Source organism: Copadichromis virginalis, linkage group LG20 (genome assembly GCF_057382275.1).
Source record: "Copadichromis virginalis isolate Kocher_CV1m ecotype Utaka linkage group LG20, C_Virginalis_male_GT1.1, whole genome shotgun sequence".
NCBI classification, from domain to species: domain Eukaryota; kingdom Metazoa; phylum Chordata; class Actinopteri; order Cichliformes; family Cichlidae; genus Copadichromis; species Copadichromis virginalis.
This window is the reverse complement of record NC_140637.1, coordinates 31,898,195-31,921,407: the sequence shown is the minus strand read 5'-3', so window position 1 is coordinate 31,921,407 and position 23,213 is coordinate 31,898,195. Positions and strand designations below refer to the sequence as shown.

The 23,213-nt window shown below is 42.1% G+C and overlaps 1 protein-coding gene across 1 annotated transcript in view; it reads left to right on the top strand.

Annotated features, from left to right (window-relative positions):
• The window catches only part of plxna3 (plexin A3), a 137,977-nt gene that overhangs the window by 15,919 nt on the left and 98,845 nt on the right, over positions 1–23,213 (top strand). The window contains exons 2-5 of the mRNA XM_085442818.1: positions 15,660–16,088; positions 16,192–16,382; positions 18,522–19,066; positions 19,239–19,403. Of these exons, the coding sequence (XP_085298944.1) occupies positions 15,772–16,088; positions 16,192–16,382; positions 18,522–19,066; positions 19,239–19,403 (1,218 nt within the window). The 5' untranslated portion in view covers positions 15,660–15,771. The remainder of the gene's footprint in view (positions 1–15,659; positions 16,089–16,191; positions 16,383–18,521; positions 19,067–19,238; positions 19,404–23,213) is intronic.

Genomic DNA, 23,213 nt, shown 5'->3' with positions numbered 1-23,213 from the left:
CCCTGGGCCAACACACCTGAATCAAATGATTAGTTCATTACCAGGCCTCTGGAGAACTTCAGGAGGAGGTCATTTAGCCATTTGAATCAGCTGTGTTGGATCAAGGACACATCTAAACCCTCCAGGACACCGGCCCTCGAGGTGTGGAGTTGCCTATAGTATTAAACATCGACCATACATTTCCAGGGATCCTCGGCATCCGTAATATCAGTGTTCAGCACAGCAAAAAGGGAGTAAGTGCATGTAGTTGAATTTTCAAGGAGGCAAATCACCAAATATGTAAAAATAAAGACAAAACTCATTCAGAAATCCAGACCTGCCATGTAAAGATGATCTTCTGCCCACTTTGGTTGTAACTTTGAGCTCTTGTTATGTTCCTATCATATCGAAGCGGTCTGCCTATTCCCCCATGACCTCTGGCCTTTTGTCTCCAAAACTTTGATGGCTGATCAGGTATTTGTGTTAAGTGTGCCTAATGAAGTGGCCTGTCACCCAATGATAAAGTGGACTCATACTGTTACATTTTATAAAACGACTGTTTTAAAGATTCAAGTATGTTGAGGAAAAGATTGGGTGAAGTTGCAGGTATGTGTGTTCATGCAATGGTAACTTTATTACTATTGAACAGACACATTTCATACTGTTTATTTTTGCATTTAACATATTTACATTTAGCTTTTTACTCTGTTTAACCCCCGTTCTCCGTTTCTGGTGCACGGCTGCGGATGATCGTCTGTTTGATTCTGGAGCAGGATGCTTTTGGCCTTTTCCTGTTGTAGCTGGGCTTCGGGGACTTTTTTCCCCTCCTGTGAAGATCCTAGCATCAACGTCCGCTTCTCTCATCTTTGTGACACTGCTTTCTGTTTCATCTGTTTCATCTGTTTCGTGTCTCGGGTCGGTGGGGAATCCATCCACTGCCTCTCTGACTTTTTGTCTGCTTGAAGTTACCTTAAAATGATCAGTTGTTCTTTTCCTACTTCCGTGGACTGAGTGCTGTCCAATGTTGATTCAGTGAAGCCGGCTCTTCCGCATCACTTTTATCTTCAGGATTTGTCTGGTAAGTGAGGTTTTACCTTTCCTCCTTGACATAATCCCTAAATATCACAGAGGACTTACGTGTGTTACTGTTTTAATATGAGTGTAATTGGTCCACTTTAAACTCTGTGTGTAAAACCACAGAATTAATCTGGTTACCATCCATCACGCCGCTGTCATCCCCTCCCGTTTCCCTCAGCTCGTCTTTATTTCTAATGGATGAAGTCCAGCGCCGTCTGAGTTAATGTATCCAATCAGTGTTTAGTTTGTGAGCTCTTTATGACCTTAGTGGAGGATAAATATAGCTTTCAGTGCGGTTAAATGCAGCGTGACTTGGCTGTCAGTCATGGGAGTACACTTTGTTTGGATTTTCTGTCAGTGCGGCCTTAATATATAGCGAGGTTAAAGGTCACCAGGACTGTGTGATGAATGAACGAGTTCCCCGTTGGCCCGTTTACATTCGCAGTCCTGGTTTTGTTTGAAATGGCAGCGAGAAGTCGCAAAAGATTTTCTGCTTCAGGCTGATAGAAAATAAAGTATTTCCACCTTTTGTTTGGCATCGCTGCTGTTCAAGCATGAAAGCTATTAACATAATCACTGCAAATTAATCGATTATAAAAATAAATTAATTGTAGCCTCACAGCAAGCCATAAAAGTGCAACAATACCAATCATGACTTTATTATTTAACATATTAGTTTGAGTACCATTTACTGTAGAACAAGCTATACACTGCAGTGGGAGTTTAACGATGTGTTGCAGCTACTGATAAAGAAAATGTGAAACTATGCAATCATTTCTTAGAAGGGATCTAAGTTACACTGAAGCTACTGCACATTTAAAGGCGATATCCGTAAGAATTCCTACTCAGGACTCAGCTGTGATGGGATTAGTGCTGGGAAGATGGGACATTATAATAAATTTACTGTGTAAGCTGCTGCGAGCTATTTTTTTCTACCTGTCTTTTTTTAATGGCCAGCCTTTGCTTGTTGCCCCCTGGCTGTTATTTCATGGTGCATACTGGCTTTTATATAAGAATGGATGCTTATTTTCTGCTTAGACAACAGATTTCATGCCAGACCCATAAAACAAAAGGAATAAGAGGTGACAACGGGAGAGAGAGACAACGGGAGAAAGGCAGAGGGCAGGAAGAAGCAGTAGCCTTAAGTTCAATTAAAAACACCTTTTATGTTTTCAGGCTGAAACAAACTGAAAAACTATTTTTTTTTATGGTTCATTACTTACAAAATGATGATTTTCTGATCCATTTATCAGGGTTGTAGGTTGAAGTCATAGCTTTGGGGATTCAAGTGCTTCAGGCCAAGTGCTACCAATAAATACACTGAAATCAGCAACACATTAAATTATAATTTGATGCTCTGAGTTTGTATATTTTTAGGCAGCTTAACAATCAAATCTCTGGAAAAAATAAAAAATGTTACGGCTGCAGTCGCACAAGCATAGAGGCCGGCTGGAGACTACATTGAACTGCCAGATACTCAAGAGAAAATGTGTTTTCCCCCAGCGGTTGGCGCGCTGTAGCTTGGAGCTTGCTGTCTAAAATGAATTGTAGATTGCCATGATCTCCTGTAATATGCAAGGGAGACGCAAACTTCTCTGCAAACACTTGAAAAACATGCCTGACAAACTGGAAACTAAGAACTTACAAAGTTGTGCCTCACCACTGACACTAGCACGTTTTAAAGCCCAGGGCTTTTATGATGCAATTATGATTGGATTGTATTTTTGTTACCTCTCTTGTGAAGCACTTTGTGATGTCTGTCTGTGAAATGTGCTACACAAATAAACTTTTACATTCTTACTTTACTTTTGTTGAGGAATGGACATTTTCCTTAGCAACCGGTGGTTGCTAGAGGGTCACTGATCAATCTCTAAGCCTGCATGAGGCTAAACTAGCGACTTTAATCAAAGTTTATTTCTTTAAATCTCCATCACGAACCGATTTAGCTGCTCCCTCAAACGTTAAACACATAGTAAAGATCAGGTTATAAAAATGTAACATTTGAAGACAATGACTAGGAGATGGGTATCTAAGCAGCTAGCTTACACTTGACAGGTTGGTGACTTTAGCTTTATAGTTTATAGTCTTTGCCAGTGTTGTTAGCATCTGGCGCTTTGGAGCTAACCTACAGATAACTAGCTAACCTAGTTATCTATAGGTTAGCTTTGTTCTATAATTTATCTGTGTGTGATTATCCAACTAGCGCTAGTTAGCGCAGGAAATATACCAGTTATATAGGCTCTATAAAGTATTATGTGCAAGAGTTAAATGTTGCATGTTACCTGCACAGGTACAGTAAACCACCGAGCTTGAACGTGCCACAGGTGTAATCCTCCAACAGCAGTTTGGAAGAAAATAAAAGTACAGCTTCATGTGGTTGAACCAGAATAATCTGGCTTATAACCACCGTGCCAGAGCAGCACTCATAAGAGCCGTCCACAAACCCAGTGTGTTTATTGTGCCTGTATGGTGATGACGTTTTAAAATACGTTTTGGGTATTGAGGAATGAATTTTTAAACACACATGCTGTATTATTCAGGACAATATTAGACCTTTTCTATTACAGTTTTCTGTTTTGTATGTTTTATTAGTTTAAGGCTAGCTGATTGGCCTGTTTTTTTTTCTGGCTTATTTGACATTTAAATTAGTCCCAAAAACGTCCTATGCTAATTTTAATAGCAGTGTGCTTTCTGCAGCACACATTGAGTTATATCTTGATTTTATTCCAAAAGATTGAATATATTCCAAAATGCAGGTGTGTATATAATTAGTGTGTGTGTGTGTGTGTGTGTGTGTGTGTGTGTGTGTGTGTGAGGATATAGTAATGTTTTTGAAGAGTAATTATCTGGAGTAGCTCTGCTTTAGCCACCAACTCCATTAGCTGTGTGTGCGTGCGTGTGTGTGTGTGTATTATAGTCTATAGTGTCATTACCACAAAGTCTGAGGCCGCACACACACATCAGTGTCTAACACTGTTATTTCATTAGAGTTCCATGTGCTGTGTGATGTTGGTGGTTGGTTTCTTTTTTTATGTTATTTATTTAATGGATCAGCTGATGGAAACCAGAGAGGCCGAACATCTAAACACGTCTGACCCTGAGCGGTTACAGCAAACTTAAACAAACATCTCTCAGAGGCTAAAAGGATCTGATCTGCAGAGATAAACATCAATGAACGGTCCCACAGACCAACCACATGCCAGCTGAAGAGGTTTTCCTTGATTTGTATTTTTCCAGTGCTTAAAGTGGATCTTCTCTCATTTCTTGCTTCATATTTCTATTCCATTAGAGCAGCGTTACATGATTCACAGATTAAAATAACCCTCACGTATCTGTGACCTCTAGTTCATCCTGTCTCGAACAAGCAGTTTTAACTGCCGTCTATTTAAGGTGTCCCTCCTTAAAATTGCTCCTTGTCCTGATTGGGAGATTTTACAGCGACCTGTTGGTGGGGCTGCACCCAGGACTGCTGAGAACAATTACTGATCAGATACATTTAAATGTAAAGGATTTTTTTTACTTTTCTTTGCTCCACATAATGGAAACTTGCTTTTTGGACATCTACATAAACAAAATGTTTCCCAGAATGTGCAAAAATGCCCAAAACATTCTGCTTCTTTCTTTTAAATGTCAGCATTTCAGGCTTTTATTTGTTTACATGACAGAAAAGTGATGATTTCGGGAGGTCCTGGACTCATTGAACAAAAAAACACCTTGTGCTGTCTGTGTTTTGTTTCAAGACAGAGACGTTCCTTGTAGTGTCATTTTCTGATATTGAGTATTTTCTGCTATTAAAAAAACTCATTTATCATGAAAATGCTGGCAGCTGATTGGCTAACGCCGGCTAAATGATTGCAGCGGTAAACCGAATAGAGAGATTTTACCTTCTGTCAAACGATTATGATATACATCAACATAATTTACCATTATTGATTAAACAATTTTAATTTTGTTTTATTAGTCTTAAGTTTTAACTGTCATGTTAAGAATACACTGGAACCATTTTATGATCCAGTATCGTTGTGAGGGACACTTTGGAGTTCAAACCACCAAAATTCAGGTTGGCGAATGACCTGTTTGACCTTCTGACCTACAGCAGGCTCGTTTACGGGTAATAAACAACAGTTTTAATTTACTGACTGGTCGACGTTCCTCACGAGCTGTACGCAGTGACCACCCGAAGTAGATCGAGGATATGAGCTGCTGGAATGAGCTTCCTCTGGAGGGTCAGGCCTCAGGCTTCAGCACCCAGAGCTGCAGAGCGTTGCATGATGTGTGCACTGATTTATGTTTTTAGTTTTTAATTTCCTTTTAAATCTTGGATTTTTCTGTGTAGGTTTTTTTTCCCTTATCATTGTAAACTCCACTGCTGCTCATAGTCAAGTTTTCATACACTGTGTGAGCCCTGGACATGCTGGTATCTAGCCAGGAGGAGACCCAAATAAACCAACAATATCAACTGAAGAAAATTAAGAGATTCATGGATTTGTTAATTAGTTGTATTTTAGACTTTAAGACAAAGATATTCATGGACCTGTGATGCTTCAGGTGAAACTCTTTAGCATTAAATATAAGATCAGATAGAAATAAGCCAAAACTAGTGCTACAAAAGAGATTCAAAAGCCCCTTCTGCCGTCTCCTCTTTCCCGGTAAATTCCCCCGCTTCTCTCTCGTATGTTTAACGAACAGTGTCTATTGTGGCGGGAGCTCCAGTGTGTAATTAGCAGCTCGGTCTGGTGAAGCAGAGCCTTCCTCTCCCTCCCCACAGAGGCTCTTTCTTATTTACCTCCAGCCAGCAGCAGGAAGAAGCTCTGATTTCCAGACGGACAGTGAAGCGATCACGCCGTGGGACTCTCAGGACGGCGTGTTAGCGTGTTAGCTGTTATTAGCACAGTCAGACGGTTTACAGTGGTTTGTAATTATAGGGGCCGGCTGAGAGGAAGATGCAGTGAAATTAAAGCGGACGTATTAGCGTACTCGGTGGTTTGCGGCTCACTGTGTTTATGTAATTACAGGAAGTGACACAACAATCAGACTAAATTAGATCAGCTGTTGTTATACCAACATAAAAGATTAACTGTCTGTTTACAGGGAAAATCATACTTAGCAGCAGCTTATAGGTTGTAAAACACATTTGAATCGACTTCAATAAAAACACTCATTGCATAAATCTGTGTACGAGAAGCAAACTGAAAGCAGCCGCTTTTACCAGCTTCAACAGTTGAATGTCGTGGTGCGTTGGGGTGGGGTGCAGTTATTTTTTGGCATCACCTTTAAATCGTCTCCGATGTTGCCGTTGCTTCCACCTGCCTACTGTGATCTCAGCCTCGATGATACGGTATCCTCCCAGCATCACTGCGGCTTCTGTTTATCTCCTGCAGATTTATAAGGAATATTTGGTTTTCATGAAGCAATGTTTAGACTGTAAACCACCCTCAAATGGACAGGAGTCCTCTTGGGCTCATTTTCAGCTCTCTGTTATTACTCCGGGGATCATCTTTGCATGACTCATAGTGTTAAAAACATAAAAAGCTTGTCTATGTTAGTGTGGCCCTCTCTGCATCCCCTCAGTTCATCCTCTGACCCGACCAGTTTTATCCATACACTGTACATAAGAGATTCCAGGTCTGAAAAGAGGAGACAATGTAAAAGTGCCTTAAGCATGCATTCCTTCTAACGGCCAGCAGGGGGCGATTCATCTGGCTGCAATAAGGTCAGATTGTATAGAGGTCTATGGGAAAACGGCCCTGCTGTTTACTTGATCTGTGACCTCAGTCAACGCTCTCCTGATGTGTTTATGGGTTCAGTCATTGATTTTAAGTCTTAATTAATACAGTATGAAAAAAGTTTTGGAGATTTTGGTTCTTATTAGGGTCCAGACAGGTAAGAAAGTAGGGCAGACTGGAGTAAAAGCCTTTTTCATAGTCAGCTCTTATGTAACACCCCGTTTAGATTTTTAGAGTTTTCAATGTTTTCTCACAGCCTGTGTTTAGGAAAGTTTTAGTCCTCATTAGACAATAGACGCCGACGTTCAGCTTAATCTCAATAAGTTGTGTGATATGATCTGTTTTTGTCTTCTTGTTATTAATATAGCAGCTCCATATCTGACAGCTTCAGTCGAGTTGAATTCGCTGATTCAGAAACATTGGGCTCCCTGTTAGACAGATGTGACCTTCACACAAGCAGCCATCAGCACGACACAGACTTTCACGTGACCTCCCATTCACTTTCCCGTCTGTTTAACTGGAGATTTATTTTAACTCGCACTTATCAACAGATTTCATCTCCCACTTTATTTCTTTACATGATAGATATTAAAACAACAAGTCCAATATGTTATCTGTTTAGGAACATTTCACCCGCTCTGTCTGGATCTCTGACTTCTGCTTCTCTGCATGTCGGGTTTCCAACAGTCCAAACATGTGAATGTTTTGGTTAATTAGTTATTGTAAAACTGGCTGGCGGTGTGGATGTAAGTGTGAAAGGCTGGCTGTGTTACTCTGTGATGGGCCGAGTCCAGGGTGCGCCCTGACTCTGGCCTAATGTTAGATGGGATTGGCTCCAAAGCCCATGCTACCCTAATCGGATAACGGGGGGGAAAAAGAGAAAATGGATGCGATGATCTCTGCCGCCGACTCCTGTGTAAACTAGATTAAGCAGCATGTGGGGTCCCACCATGACATTGTTCTTCTGGACACCAGTTTATTCTACTGTTATCATAAGTTTGTCATTATATTAGGATACATTTATAAATATTTTATTATGCCCATTAATGCCCAAAGAGACAGGGAAAAACCCTAAACTACACGAAAGCATCACAAGGAATAATTATTGTAATGTTTAACTTGTGTTTTATTTAAAAAAGGATAAAAAAAAAACTGATAATCTGTAACAATATTAAAATATCAGAAAATTTAAAAATCATATTTTTTCAAATTGTGAAAATGTGCAATAAAAATATGATAGAAATACTAAATAATCAATAGCATGTATCTGGGATCTTTTAAAATTAAAGGTGCAAAATGATTTATATGGGAAGGTCTAAAATAAAATCAATGAGGTTAAAAGATGTTACCATAAAATGTAAATGTTAGGGCAACATGATAAGGACTTCATCCATCCACTGGATGCTTCTGTTATTTATTTGTCATGTAAATAATCAAATCAATAAATATCTCGTCCATTTTTTATTCCAAATATGTCTTTTTATTTAATTTCTTTACTGTAGCTCCGTTTGTTCTATATTTAAATCCAACAGATTTAATGAACACAAACTTCTCGCATGATTTTATCTTCTTAGAAACCGGCCCGGATGTGAAACCTCAGGCCCAATCAGCCCGGTGATCTTTATCTGCACCAACACTTAATAGTTTGAAACGACATCTTTATAGTTTATATGACATCCAGTGCAAACTCCACCCAAATGCTTCATCACGGCCCAACCAGAAGCTATAAAACCAACACACCCCTTCTGTCGCCCACATCCATCACCTCCATCTGCGTCCCCCCTGTGTGACCCCCTCATCTCTGTGACTGAGGCTCTGTGTGTGAATTGTGGGCTCCGATAAACACACAACAAAGCAGCATTGTGCTGCAGTTTCCTGGTGTGAAAGGCTTCAGGGGCCGTTTGGGTGGCAAGAGATGCAGGGTGGTCAGAGATGGTCAGAGATAAGAGCTGAGAGCTGGATGGTTTAGAGGCGACTCGGGCCAACAGATGGGAGATTGAGACACTTTCAGGCCTGATAGGGCGACTGCGCTGAGATACAGCTGGCACTGGCACTCGGCAGCGTTTTATCCCCGTTCGGTGGAGGCGGGGCCGAGTGCAATGTTTACACGTTTAAATTCAGCACTCGAACACGGCAGTTTGGATGCTGTAGATGGTCGCATAATTTCATAATAGGAGTATGGAAATGCATTTCAGGAATGATGCCTGAAAGGCTGAGATCAATGCGCGGTATCGGTGAACCAGATTGAGAGATGTAGAAACACAACGTCCGGGGGGGGGGGACTTTTTAAAATCTTATTTTGGGGCAAAGTCAAAAAAAGAATTCAGAAGAAGCTCACCCTGAAGTCGAAATGATTTTCAGAGAGGGCCTGAAAGGTTGTGAACCTCTACTGTGCATGTGCACGACAGGCTAAAATGTTCCCCTTGCTTTGCTGTCTTGTTGAGTCTTTATCCATATTTAACATGTGAGAATTCTCCCATAGATTCAGGATTTTTGAGTGCCACATCTTCTCCTTGTATGATTTCCCCAGTAATGCTCTAAGAGGGTCGCCAAGTGGCAAGACTCGCCTCCACAAGGACTAGATAGTCCCTGTGCTTTTATTTTGAAAGGTTACTTGCTGCTAACCTAACATTAAGTTCATAAAATGGAAAAATAATTTGATCATCCATTTGCCATCTTTTGTTTTGAAAACTCGGGTCATTGCCTTGGGGCAGAGCTCAGAGATGCTGCATGCTCATTGGCTACATGTCATTAGTCACTTGGCGAATAAGATATTTGCTGTTTGATGAATTTAAACTAATTGATTTACATTTGTGCTTTAACCACATTAAAAGCTGTTTTAGCGGCCATTTAAAGTCATTAACTGAGTAGAGAGACACTGAAGTAGTTGCAGCATCTGTATTGAAATCCATCCATGAAGCATGAGTGTTAATGTGGCAAAATACACAGCTGTTACGCTCTGATGTGTGTGGTGGTGTTTGGGGTTTCTTACTTCTCTGTGCCACAGTGTTGCAAAACTACGCAAAGGCAATTTCAGGAGACTGTGCTAGATCTGTCTGAAGCATAGTGCTTTGGATTGATTACTTTATTTGATCATCAATAACTCGTGGTTTCTGTCTCTTTCCTGCTCTCTCAGCAATCTAACCTTTTGTGGGTAATTGCATACAAATGTTTCCTAATGGAGCTGCTTCTGAATATCAAATCCACTTATCAAATATGAATCCTCTGAAGCCCCCCCCCCTTTGATAATTAAGTTTAGCTTTCATAATTTGCGAGTAACCAAAGGTCACGTAGTCGGTTCAGATCTGACAACAGAACATTAATGAAGCCTGATGAATGTTGACGACCTGCAGCTCCAACCTGACGACGAGCCGAGCGGCAGCAGAACATCTGAAACGTTTGATATTGATCGTTGCTGAAACAAACTGACTGTTACAGCTGGTGTTTCGCCGCCAACGCACCGGACCTAAACCAGGCCGCTCGATCGCAGAAATCGTCATCAGAAATTTGGTAAATGCTAAAATCTCAGCGATTCGACACAAATATTCATTGATTTATTGAAGAATAATTTAACTTTATTTAAGACTCCTGCATTTAGGGAGACCTGCAGGGAAGCTGCAGGGAGAGCAACCGACGCCTTAGCCAACAAACAACCAACACCTGGGTTTTGTGACACCATGGGCCAGTTTTACGTCTCCTGGACCCCGCTGGCCTAAGGCGCTCTTTCTGTGATCTTATCTCAAGCTAAGCCAAACAGTGAGTGTATTTGTGCTTTTAGGGAGGGTGAACGTGCATCACCGTAAAGGAAAAGAAACGCATCGATTTATTCCATTTTATTCAGTTTTATTTATGTTGAGCCAATTCAGGCGAAGGCACAGCAGACTCTCCGCCTTCTCCATTTTGCTTCGGAAAGTTCGTTCACCTCTCCGGTTTCAGGTTGGACGCCACCCAGAAATGCTTTTTGGTTGTGAAGCAAAGTTAAATTTGTTTGGCATTTTTAAAGAAGAAACACAAAAAGCAGTGAATGCAGCTCTTTTTTACAGGCCAACCACAGCCGAAGGGGAACAAGTTTGTTCACACCACTTCCCTTTTGTTATTAAAAGACCTATAACTTTATTCTCAGCTTGACTGATAACGTGACATATTCGTTTGTGTTCAGTTCCATTTTATTTTTATAGCATCATTTCAGGCTGAAGGTTCTGCCTCCTGTTCTACTTTTAGAAACTGTAGAAATCACAGCTCAGCATCCTGAGAGCTTTGTCAGCATCACATGGCACTATGAGATCTTTAACATGTGACCGGTCCTGATCATTAAGACTTTGTATGTATTTAGATGAATTCTGAACTCTTGCCTGGCTAATATGGGAAATATATAATCTCCTATGTGCCTGTTACTGTTGTCACGGTGGTGTTTTGGATCAGCTGAAGGCTTTTCTGTGAGATTTCAGGCCAACCAGATAAAAGGACTTCATATTTAGCCAGCTCTACCCTGAATGTGATTTTAAAACCCAAGTCTAAAATGTCAAACAAGCCATTAAGGTGCACAAATGTCCTCGCTCTGATGGGGTCGTCCCATCACTCGTCCTCAGTCACAGCCTCCGGTTCTCCAGGGTGATGGATGATCCAGTGAAATCGTAGTCCAGTTAGAGAAACTCTATCTGTGTCCTCTGTCTGCCCAGCTGTCCGTCACACACTCTGAGACACACGCGCACACACACACACGCACACACACACTGGTCCATCTGTCGACCTCTCCTCTCTCTGGTCTCCCCCTCAGCTCAGCGGGCTAATTAACTAATGTGCTGATCTTTCACTGCCTCTTTGTGTTTCTGTGTGTGTGTCACGGGGTTAATTGTTGGACTCGGCTTCCTGTACGTCTCCGCTGCCCGGCTGAAAACTTTATTATCCCTCCCTTCAGTTTCTGTCTCATTAGAAGCCGTCGTTCACGGCGCTGTGCAGTCGCTGTGTGGAGGATCTGTTTTAGCTCAGTCAGGAGGACCTCTCTTAAATGACACTAAAATAAAGACTCTTTCTTCTTCTTCTCATTTATTAATGAAGCTGCAGAGAGACGCCTGGACCTCCTCAGTCCAACATGTCTCCCCCGTTTGCTGAAACTAATTCACACGTTGACAGTAAAATTAACAGGACAGGGCGGCTCGTGATTTGTTTGCTGCTCAGAAAGAGCTCCAGGTTTACTTCACATTGTTTCTGTTCACGGGACTCGTTTCATTTCTCCCAAATTTTGCAGTGAAATTTAAGCCTCAGTGGATCCACCATCATGCTGCATGTCAGAAATCTACATTTACCACCTGCTGTTAATCTGATCATTACGCTCTCAATTGACCGTTGAGCCCTCATGCATATCCTGGAGTCTTGTAAACTCCTCGAATCGACAATTAGTCACAAATACTCACATCGTTAGCAGGGATGACAACGAGAAGCTCTTTACACCTGAGAGGCTCAAAGCTACATTTTCCCCATTTTTGTCTGAAAACAGCGATTTATTATTTATTTGAAATACGTTAATTACAGCGAGGACGCACTGTGTAAAATATTTGTTTTGTAGAGATTTGGTCCCACAGGGCAGTCTTATTTCACACGTTTTTTTATTTAAATATTCCATTGTACAGTGTATATAGTGTGTTTGTTTGTTTTTTAATTCGTTTTTGTTTCTGTGTTTTTCAAAATTTCACTCATGTGAAGGCAGAGCACCTCTCTGACCTGAAATAAGACAGATTTCCACCCAGTTGTAAAATAATTCATTTCCGCTTCTTCTGTGGGATTTCTGGGATTAGAATATGTATTATTAGTGATCAGTTGACCACGATGAGTAAACATTGTCAGCACCAGAAATATTAGTTGGTTAAACTAGTTCATATTTTATTGATGTACAAAATTGGGCAAAGTGCAGCACACATTAGTCACTTTTAAAATACAATGAAAGAGTCAAATGGTTTAAATACACACACAGACTGTTTAACCATATTTATTAATCTGTGCTCGATTTGAACTGTTTTCTCACTTCTGGGGACTTCCTGCACTCGGCCAATCAGAAGAAAGAGAGCGTTCAGAGAGGCAGGCCTTCAGAGAAAAAAATCATAGACTGTATTTAAAGAATGACTGTAGCCATCTGATGTCACTGCCTGGTTCAAGAAGTTCTGTTGTGACATTTTGAAGCTGTCTGTTTATTGGCTAATGACGTGTCAGGTTTTGACCAATAAGCATATCCTGCTCTGTTCTTCTTTCTGACCCTGATAATGTCAACAATCGAAAATATTGCATATTCAGATTTCAAACTAGTGACTGAATCCGTGACATATCAAGAATATGTTTACTGAGGTTGCAGAGCAACGCTGCGTCCCTGTAAACGTCTATAGAACCTCAAGTCTTTCTGCAACCAGAGGCGCGCCCCCTGCTGGCTATTAGGAAGAATGCAGCTTTAACGCTCTTCCACAACAGCTAATGTTTTAATGTACACGGTGGGCCATTTATATGGATACACCGTAATAAAATGGGAATGTTTGATGATATTAAAGTCCTGTTTGTGGCACATTAGTATATGTGAGGGGGCAAACTCCTCAAGATGGGTGGTGACCATGGTGGCCATTTAGAAGTCGGCCATCTTGGATACAACTTTTGTTTTTTCAATAGTAAGAGGGCCATGTGACACATCAAACGTATTGATAATGTCACAAGAAAAACAATGGTGTGCTTGGTTTCAACGTAACTTTATTCTTTCATGAGTTATTTACAAGTTTCTGACCACTTATAAAATGTGTTCAATGTGCTGCCCATTGTGTTGGATTGTCAATGCAACCCTCTTCTCCCACTCTTCACACACTGATAGCAACACCGCAGGAAAAATGCCAGCACAGGCGTCCAGTATCCGTAGTTTCAGGTGCTGCACATCTCGTATCTTCACACCATAGACAATTGCCTTCAGACTTTCAATTGTCTTCGGACTTTAATATCACCAAACATTCCCATTTTGTTACGGTGTATCCATATAAATGGCCCACCCTGTATAGTTAAATGGATTTCTTTAGACAAAGGATGGAAAAGAGTGTTGCATAAAAGCCCAGAATAAGATAAATACAGTTGTTTTTTTTTCTTTGAACTGTGAGTCATGCAAAGCTGCTCCGCTGCAGTCACCGGAGTGAAAGTACAGAGCTGAAAATGAGCCGAAGAGCTCCTATTTAAATCACTTCAAAGACATTTTTGAACAGAACAGATGTGTTCTCTGTAGGCCTGCTCACTAATCCTGACTCGAGTTAAAAGCGACTTTTAAAAAAGAGATATTACCAAATCTGACCCGTTGAGACTGCAGTGAGCGTTTCCACTGTTAAACCTTATTCAGATGAATAAAAAGACACTCCAGATGTAACTGAGAAAGCAGAAGAAGAAACCCCTGAAAGCCAGATAAAATAAATCCAGCTCTTTGTTTCCACACGCCGTTTCTCGTATTCTCGTATTGATTAATGCGTCTGAGCTGAAAACCAGGAGGCTGATATAAAGCAGTGCTGCAGTTGAGGGTTCAATTCCCACTGGGACACCCACGCTGAGCGCAAATGCTGCAGGCTTTTCAACACAATACTTGCAGCCCAAACTTGTCCTGCGTTTGGTGTTAATATCGCTGTAGATTAGGATTAAACTGTCGAGGCATTTACGCGTGTGTGTGTGTGTGTGTGTGTGTGTGTGTGTGTGTGTGTGTGTGTGTTGATTAGAACTGTCAGTCAATCGGAGTTGAACTGGCTGCAAGGATAAGAGTGAAGTTTCCATCCAGCTTAGTGTTACTGGAGCTGCTGAGGCTTATGAGAGAGATTCAGTGAGAAGACAGACAGAAACAGATCAATAATTCTATCTGCTTCGATTACACTCCCACACTCTGCTAATCTCTGCACTCGCTATCTGTGTGTGTGTTTCTGGTAAATAATACTGCCTGTTGGTTCCTAAAGCTCCCTGTCAGGCTAAGGCCGGGATAATTTTGAAGATAATTCTGTTTATTGTTGGTGAAACACCTTGCTTGGCGTTTGAGGTGGCCTTGTGAAGAATAGATGTTCCTGCGGTCATTGCGTGACTCTCATATTTTAGCATTTATCCTCCTGCAGGTGATCCACCTGAGACTGATCAGACCAGGGATGAGATGCAGATCAGGGATGTGACGTCCTTTCAAGGAATTTAGAAGATTACATGGTCAAAATTAAAAAATTAAATACTATATAAACTTTTATTTTAATCAAGACACTGCTCAGCTAACTCCATTGCCCAGATGGTTAAGTTAATAAAAATTAAAATGACCTTACAAACGTGTTTATTTCTGCTGCAGAGTTGGCTTTTTTTGATACGGGACTCTACGTTTTTGAGCCAGCCTTAAGTGATCACCACAGGAACTGCAGCTGTTCAATTCAGTGGCAAATCAGTCGCCTCAAAGTACTTTATATTTAATTTAAAGACTCTCCAATATTGGAGAGAAAGCCCCCAAAATCATATGAGGTCTATAAACTATCACTTTGTGACAGTGGGAAAGAAACATGTACCCAGCTGAGGGGGAAGAGAAAAAGGACCTCCTGCATGTTTACCTCAAAGGATTGCGTCGCTTCTGCATTAGTTTCATTATGCTGAGTGCTCGTCTCTGCCATGTATCCAAGTTCCTGCTATCTATCTTTTACACAGACCATATACACATTGTTTTTCATGCATTCAGTCACATTGGTGCCTTTAAAAGCAGCTGAATTGTCTGTGAGGAGGACCTGTTTGTAATGGAGCCATTAATGCTCAGAGGTCCATCAGTGAATTGCTACAACGTTAAAGAAAGTTTAAAAACATGAATATTCTGAAGCTGGTTCTGAATGCGTTTTCCTCTTTCTCTCCCTGCAGCCATGCCCCACTGAAGCCGACTCTTCACCAGACCTGCCGCCAGCTCTTCTCTCCTTTTCCTCCTCCCCCCTCTCCTCCTCTGCCCCTTCATCCTTTCCTCTTCGTGTCCACCATGGTCTTCTCCTGTTCCTCTCCTCTGCTCCTCCTCCCTCTCCTCTCCCTTGTCCTCTTTTCCTCCCCTATCCTCTCTGCCCCTGCTGCTCCTCCGCCTCCCTCCGTGCCATCGGGCAGAGTGGTGTACCGGGCCTTTGACACCTCCCTCACCCACCTGACCGTCCACCAGAGTACAGGTGAGGTGTATGTTGGAGCAGTGAACCGAGTGCTGAAGCTGTCAGCTAATCTGACGGAGCTGCGGAGTCACATGACCGGACCTGTGGAGGACAATGCTAGCTGTTACCCTCCACCCAGCGTCAGGTCCTGCGCTCATCGGTTTGTCCCCTCTTGTCTCACTTATTTATTTCTATATATCATTACATCTGTATGTCTACACCTGTCTCACCTGTCTGCGTTACCTGTCTGCCTCTGTCCTCAGACTGGAGATGTCAGATAACGTGAATAAGCTCTTACTAGTGGATTATATTGGAAACAGACTGGTGGCATGCGGCTCCATCTGGCAGGGCGTCTGTCAGTTCCTCAGGCTGGAGGATCTCTTCAAACTGGGGGAACCGCATCACCGCAAGGAGCACTACCTGTCTGGAGCCCGAGAGGCTGATGGGATGGCAGGTAAGCAAGGCTGAAGAGGGGGTGGAGTTAGAGAGTCCTCGACAGGTAATACAATTTAAGACATTTGGAAGGAATTAGCTTCTGGACAGTGGAAAAGAAGGATGTAGCCACCATGATGTCACCCATTGATTAGTGAAGTCATGCTATGAAGACGTAAGCTGAGCGTTTTTGTCACCGAGGGGTGAAGCTGACTTTAAAACTCCATTTGCTCATTTGATAACCACTTCTGGTTAATCAGCTGTTGTCTAGTGAGCAAACCTTGGATGATAATCTTTTCTGAATTAGCCTGTAATTTATAAATAGAAGTCCACGTTTTAATTGATGCAACCTAATCTAGTGATTGGTTCAATAAGGTCATCTGGAAAGGGTTCACTAGGGTTACAGATGGCCACAGACTCCCACTACAAATAACACAGGTTTAAGGCAGATCTGCTTTTTCTTCAGTTTTCTCTCACCCCAACTTGTTGCGACATGGCCCCGCCCCTCCATGAGCCTGGTTCTACCCGAGGTTTCTTCCTGTAAAAAGGGAGTTTTTCCTTCCCACTGTCGCCAAAGAGCTTGCTCATAGGGGCTCATATGATTGTTGGGTTTTTCTCTGTATGTGTTATTGTAGGGTCTACCTTACAATATAAAGCGCCTTGAGGCGACTGTTGTGATTTGGCGCTGTGTAAATAAAATTGAATTGAAATCGAACAGTTTTTAGACCCTAAAGCTGCGTCTTTTAGCCAGTCTGTGATTACAACTAGCTAACACTCACAGCTCCATAAATGATGCTTCACTGATCCATCAATTTGCACAAGAAAAAAAAAAAACATGGAAACTTCTACCCAAGTCTCTTATAATAGTTTTTAGATAAATCACAAAAGCTAGCCGCTAACCAAGGCTAGCATGAATTCAGCTAACTGCAGAATCGTTTCTAATTTGGTCCTACATTTAATACTACTAGCTGATCTGGTCAACATTTAGCTTCACGTTAACAATATTTCTCCACTAGTGGTTAGAGCAACTAATTGCTGTTTCGAAAGGTTTTCTCAAGGAATCACGTTTTTGTTTTGGTTTTTTTACAGTTAAGTTAGCTAGTAGCTGATGGCTTTGACAGCAGTTACTCTCACTGTGAAACTGTGTCTCTGCTTTTTCCCTGAAGGTTTGTTTTATTGGATTACAGTGATATCAGCAGCTAATGCAACAGAGGGAATCTAATGCATGCTCTTTGTAAACAATATTTTATAGAATAGCAGTTTTATTTTCATGTTGTCTTGTTGTAAATACTCAATTATAAACATTCGGCAGATTTTGTACTGATGCATTGTCCCAATGTAATCATTTTAATGCCTAAAATAAAAACAATACGCTCCAATGTTCCCTCTGGACTTCTGTGCAGGCTGGAGAAGCATTTCGACTTGCAGACGTCAATCAAGTGTCAAAATATTTTGCAGGTTTTTATAATGTGCAGTTTTTGGCATGAACAAAAACCTGAATGAAGACTGTCAGGACATAACAACAGATGACTGACAGCTAGACTTTGCCCACATATTTCTTTGTAAAGCAGATTTTTGGTTCATTCACAAATGCTGGAATATTTTCTCTGCTCGGGTATCAGTGGGGAAAAAAGGTGTGAGTGAAATTAGTTAGACCTTTGATTAAAGTACTGGAACAGCCACTGTGGGACACTGCTTGAAAAGAAAGAGCTAATCGGACCCGCCGGAGCTTTTCTGGTGGAAATGGGTCTCACACTGCCTGCTAACACTTGTCCTTTCTTTAGCATCTGATCCAGAGGTTGTTTGTGCGTTGCATTGTTGATAGCTTTGTTGCCGGAGAACGAAGGAGTTCCAGTAAATGTTCTTCAGAATAAAAGTCAATATATTTTTCTGTTACATTACTATTATGAAAAAGCTAAAAGTATCTGATTAGTTTTAAAGGAAGATGTGTTTATTTTGGCTATCCGCTGATAGAACTGACCTCTGTACAGCATCACAGTAGATTGTAAAGCTGTGAAAATGAGGCCTATGTAAAAAAAAAAAAAATCTGCAAACAGTTCATGCAAAGTGTTTGTAAAACTACAAAATTTAGGACTTTGTCCTGAACATTCTGGAAGGCACAGTGTTAATCGCATCCTGCCTATTTGTCCTTCTTCTGCAGGTGTGATTGTTGAAGACCACTGGTTGGATGACCCAAAGAGAAAGATGCTGGAGAAGACCAAGAGCCACTTGTTCATCGGAGCCGCCATCGATGGAAAGTCGGAATATTTCCCCACGCTGTCCAGCAGGAAGCTGGTGGTTGATGAGGAGAGCGTCGATATGTTCTCTCTGGTTTACCAGGATGAGTTCGTCTCCTCGCAGATCAAGATCCCATCCGACACCCTGTCACTCTACCCTGCCTTCGACATCTACTACGTCTACGGCTTCTCCAGTCGCACGTACGTGTACTTCCTGACGCTGCAGCTGGACACACAGCTGACTCAGATGGATGCCGGAGGAGAGAACTTCTTCACATCTAAGATTGTGAGGATGTGCTCTGATGACACCGAGTTCTACTCATATGTAGAGTTTCCTCTGGGCTGCACAAAAGATGGCATAGAGTACCGATTGGTCCAGGCCGCCTACAAGCAAAAACCAGGGCGGCGGCTGGCACAAGCGCTCGGCCTTTCTGAAAACGACGACATCCTGTTTGTCGTCTTCTCACAGGTAGGTAACTGTTGATGCCCTCTCTTCTGACTGGATGTTTTCGATCTGAGCTTGAACTTTCTGAGTTTTTTTTTTTGTTGAAGGGTGCCTTGCTCAGAGGCCAGTCCAGGACTTAAACCTGCAAATATCTAATTTATTTCTAAATGAATTAATTTCTTTTGTGGATTTTCAGGGTCAGAAGAACCGCTCCAACCCACCAAGAGAGACGGTCCTCTGTCTGTTCACCCTCCATGACATCAACCTGGCCATGAGAGAAAGGATCCGCTCCTGTTACCGTGGAGAGGGACGGCTCTCGTTACCGTGGTTACTGAACAAAGAGCTGCCCTGCATCCACACTGTAAGTTGCACCTTTAGCCCTGAAACTTGACTTGGACTGGGCCTCTAAGGTCTGACGATATTTGGATAAGAACATGTGCTACCTGTTGAAAGGAGAAAAGAAATGTCAGGAACAGATGCTTTCGGGTTAGCGTTTGAAAACACTTTTAACTCATTCACTGCCATCGACGTCTATAGCCGTCAATTGCAGTGAATGAGTCAATGGGTTTAACTCATTCACTGCCAATGGCTGGCAGTGAATGAGTTAATATATGTCTGCATTAATTAATGACACCACTGGCTACATCGTAAAATATTGGCGATCTTATCCAAGCTCTAAGTAAACACATAAGCTGATGGGCCCCAGATTGACCCGCTGCAGGCAGGAGACTAGTCCTAAAGGTTGTGGTTTGGACTTTCTTTCTACAGGCTTGAGAGATGACCTTGATTTTGCTGCTAAAGGTCAGACATGTCTTGGACTTCTTAAACAGCTCTGTAGTATAGGCTAGTCCAATATCAGGATCGGGTGTTTTCCTGCCACATTTTCCCAATTTCTGTTGAAGCCAAAAACGCCAAGTGTAAGAGGAAAGACTGACATTTTTAATTAGATTGTTAAAAAAGATAGTCCTGACCATTTCCTCCTGCATGTTTAGCAGGAAAATAAAGAAAAGGAGAGAAATCTCTTTGCCGTCTTTTACTTCTTCCTTTGTTTCGGTCTCTTTGTGCAAACTACATCATCTGGCCAGAGGCTGCCCTGAGGCTGCAACACACGCAGTCATGTTTCTGTCACTTCAGAGGACATTACGTTGACTTACGCTGGTTTCCTGGAGACTTACCCCAACCTTAAGTCTTCACACTTACATTTCATTATTAAATTGAATGTTTTTGTCCCCACAAGGCACCAAGGTTCACAAACTGTGACAGATTCGTCCCCACACTAAAGATGAGTTTGAATATACTTCATTTGCTCAAATGGATAAAAGATGAGAAATAGTGTGAACTTGGAAAAAATACAGGAAAAACAAGCCAGAGCGAACAGAAGGAAGAGCTCTCCCTCCCTCTCAGTGTCTGCAGTGGGGTTATTTCAGGTCGGGGGTAGATGATGTTCTTATTCATGGCGGTAATGGCCTGCAGTGGTAACCATGGCAACCAGGCAGGGAAACCCGCCAGGAGACGAGTTCTGAGCCGGGCCTGGGTTTTGGAAAAGGAGGGGTGGAGTGGGGTTGGAGTTGCCCACAGCAACCAACCAAGCAACCAACCAACCAAGCAACCAATCACAGCCAATCAGCCACACGCTGATGAAAGTGATGAAATATAAGTTAATGACCCATGCTACTGTGTGTGTGTGTGTGTGTGTGTGTGTGTGTGTGTGTGTTTTCAGGGTAAAGTGAAAGGAGAAGGAGGTCAGAGCAGGGCCTTTGTCCCTGCTCTGACCTCCTTCTTTTGTCAAAAACAGCAGGAAGTGTGTGTGTGTGTTTCAATGGGATGTGACATTGGGATGGTCTCAGTTTGTGTGTGTGTGTGTGTGTGTGTGTGTGTGTGTGTGTTTTTATATTTTTGTGTGAGTGCTTTAATCTCGTTCTTCATTAAGTGTCAGCAGCAGGTTTCCTGTTTGCACATCACGTTACAATCTCTGCTCTGTGTGTGCATCTGTGTGTTTGTAGCTTTGAGTAGATGGTCTTGTTTTGTTTTTATGGTTTTTAGTTTGAAGCCCTCATTCTGAGGAAATCTTATCAAGACCTCACACAGATGCAGAGCTCCAAATGACTCTTTGATGGCTCACTCAGTCAACAGTATGCGTAATGACAATGTGGGGTGCGTCAGATGCAGACAGACCAAGGTGTGTGTCGTACCATCGGCACTTTTTCTTCCCACACTGTCTCATTTGAGCTTTTAAACTTTTGAGGACCCTCACAGAGAGCTGAGGAAACAGAAAGCATCATAAACTTTGTTTAAACACTATAGTTGCATAGCTTTATGCACCCAGGAAGCAAAACCAGTGAGCTCTAAAAGCTCTTCACATAAAAAAAAAAAATCTCATGCCTGATGGCAAAGAGATCAGAAGATTTGATAAGGGGCCATTGGGTAAATTGGACGACTGTGGCTCAGGAGCTGGAGAAGCTCGTCTGCTAATTGGACCATCAGTGGTTCGATTCCTGGCTCTTTCAGCTTGCATATTGAAGAAACCTCGGGCAAGATGCTGAACCCCAAGTTGCCCTGATGCTTCCATCAGAAAGACAAAAACAAAAGAACACATGGATGTGTGTACATGGGTAGTAAAAATGCTTTGAGTGCTCAGATTGAATGGAAATGTACTATCCAAGCACCAGATCACCTGCTGTTTGGGTTTAAACCTCAGACTCTCATAGTGTGAGGAGTAAATGATAACCCCTGAGCTAACAAAGAATTTAAAAGACTTAAGTTGTCTCTCAGTTCATTTTAAAGTACTCGTGGCAGTAGTGGGACAGGCGCGCCTCTTCGAATAAATGAATAGATACTAGTGTGTGAACTTGATGACTCACGTGACTTCCTCATCCTGTGCATGAACTCCAGTTCCACTATTTCAGTCTGCAGCTGCCAGCGTTAGTTCGGTACCAGCTGCAGCTGATCACTGTGGAGTTAAAGTTTCATTGGCAGATAAACATGCAAACTCCCGCCAGAAGAGCCATGCCCGGGTTTTAACCCAGGACTCTGTTGTTGTGAGGCAACATTGCTAATTGCTGAACCACCCCCCTGCCTCTACAGTCGATCACTTGTTATCTTAGAAGGTAAATAAATCTTGAAGTATGCTTATGCATTCCTCGCAAGCAAAGTGAATGTGCAGGAAACAGACCCGAGACCTCAGAGGTAGTACTGCTCAGCTTTCAAGGCCTGCAGGCTTTAAGGTGAGCAACCAGGCATACACTAGGGCAGACCTTCCCAAAGTGTGGGGCCCGACCCTAGGGGGGGCGCAGAGCCATTGCAAGGGGGGGCGTGGCATGAAAAGGGAAAAACAAAAACAACGCTTGGACACTGCTAGCAACGGGGCTCCTCACAAACGCAAAGCAGGAGATGAAGCATCGCTGAATATGTTTCCAAACAAACTTCATTCTAAGCCAAAGACTAGAAAATATGGTGAAGCATCTTCCCTTTGGCTTCACCTGCACAAGTGCCGAGGTAGGTCTCCCTGCAGAATTGGTTTTCCCTTCATCGGGAGCAGCGCTGGGCTCTCCAAATCACGGACAAACAGGATCCCACATTCTTGACTTTTAGTTCACAAACACTTCTTGTAATGACTAACTGCTCCTGACATTTTGGAGATGTTAGCTCTTTATACAGTAAAGTTACAGCGGGATACAAATCAGGCTGATCCTGCCACGATTTGTTCCCCCTGTCCAAATCACGGACAAACAGGATCCCACAGCTGTTTATGTTTTTAAACCCATTTTGCACAGAGAGGCATTTTTGAAAAATGTATTGATAGCAATGTTGAATATTATTACACAGGAAAAAAAACAACTACACGTAAAATAATCACACCGTGACGCCTCTGCCTTTCTAAATGGAGGGACAGTAACTGTGTGTGTATTCAATTCAATTCAATTTTATTTATATAGCGCCAAATCACAACAAAAGTCGCCTCAAGGCGTGTGTATATGTAAGCTGTAAAAACTGATGATAGTCAGATTAACAGTATTTAGTCTCTATCTGCCATTCTGCAATTCATCTCATGTAAACAATAACGTGGCCACAGCGTGACGTGAAAAAAAGACACACACCTTTGACGTTGCGTGACGAACTCTGTATTCCTCGTCCACACATAAACGCAAAAAAGGAGTTTTAAAAAAATCTC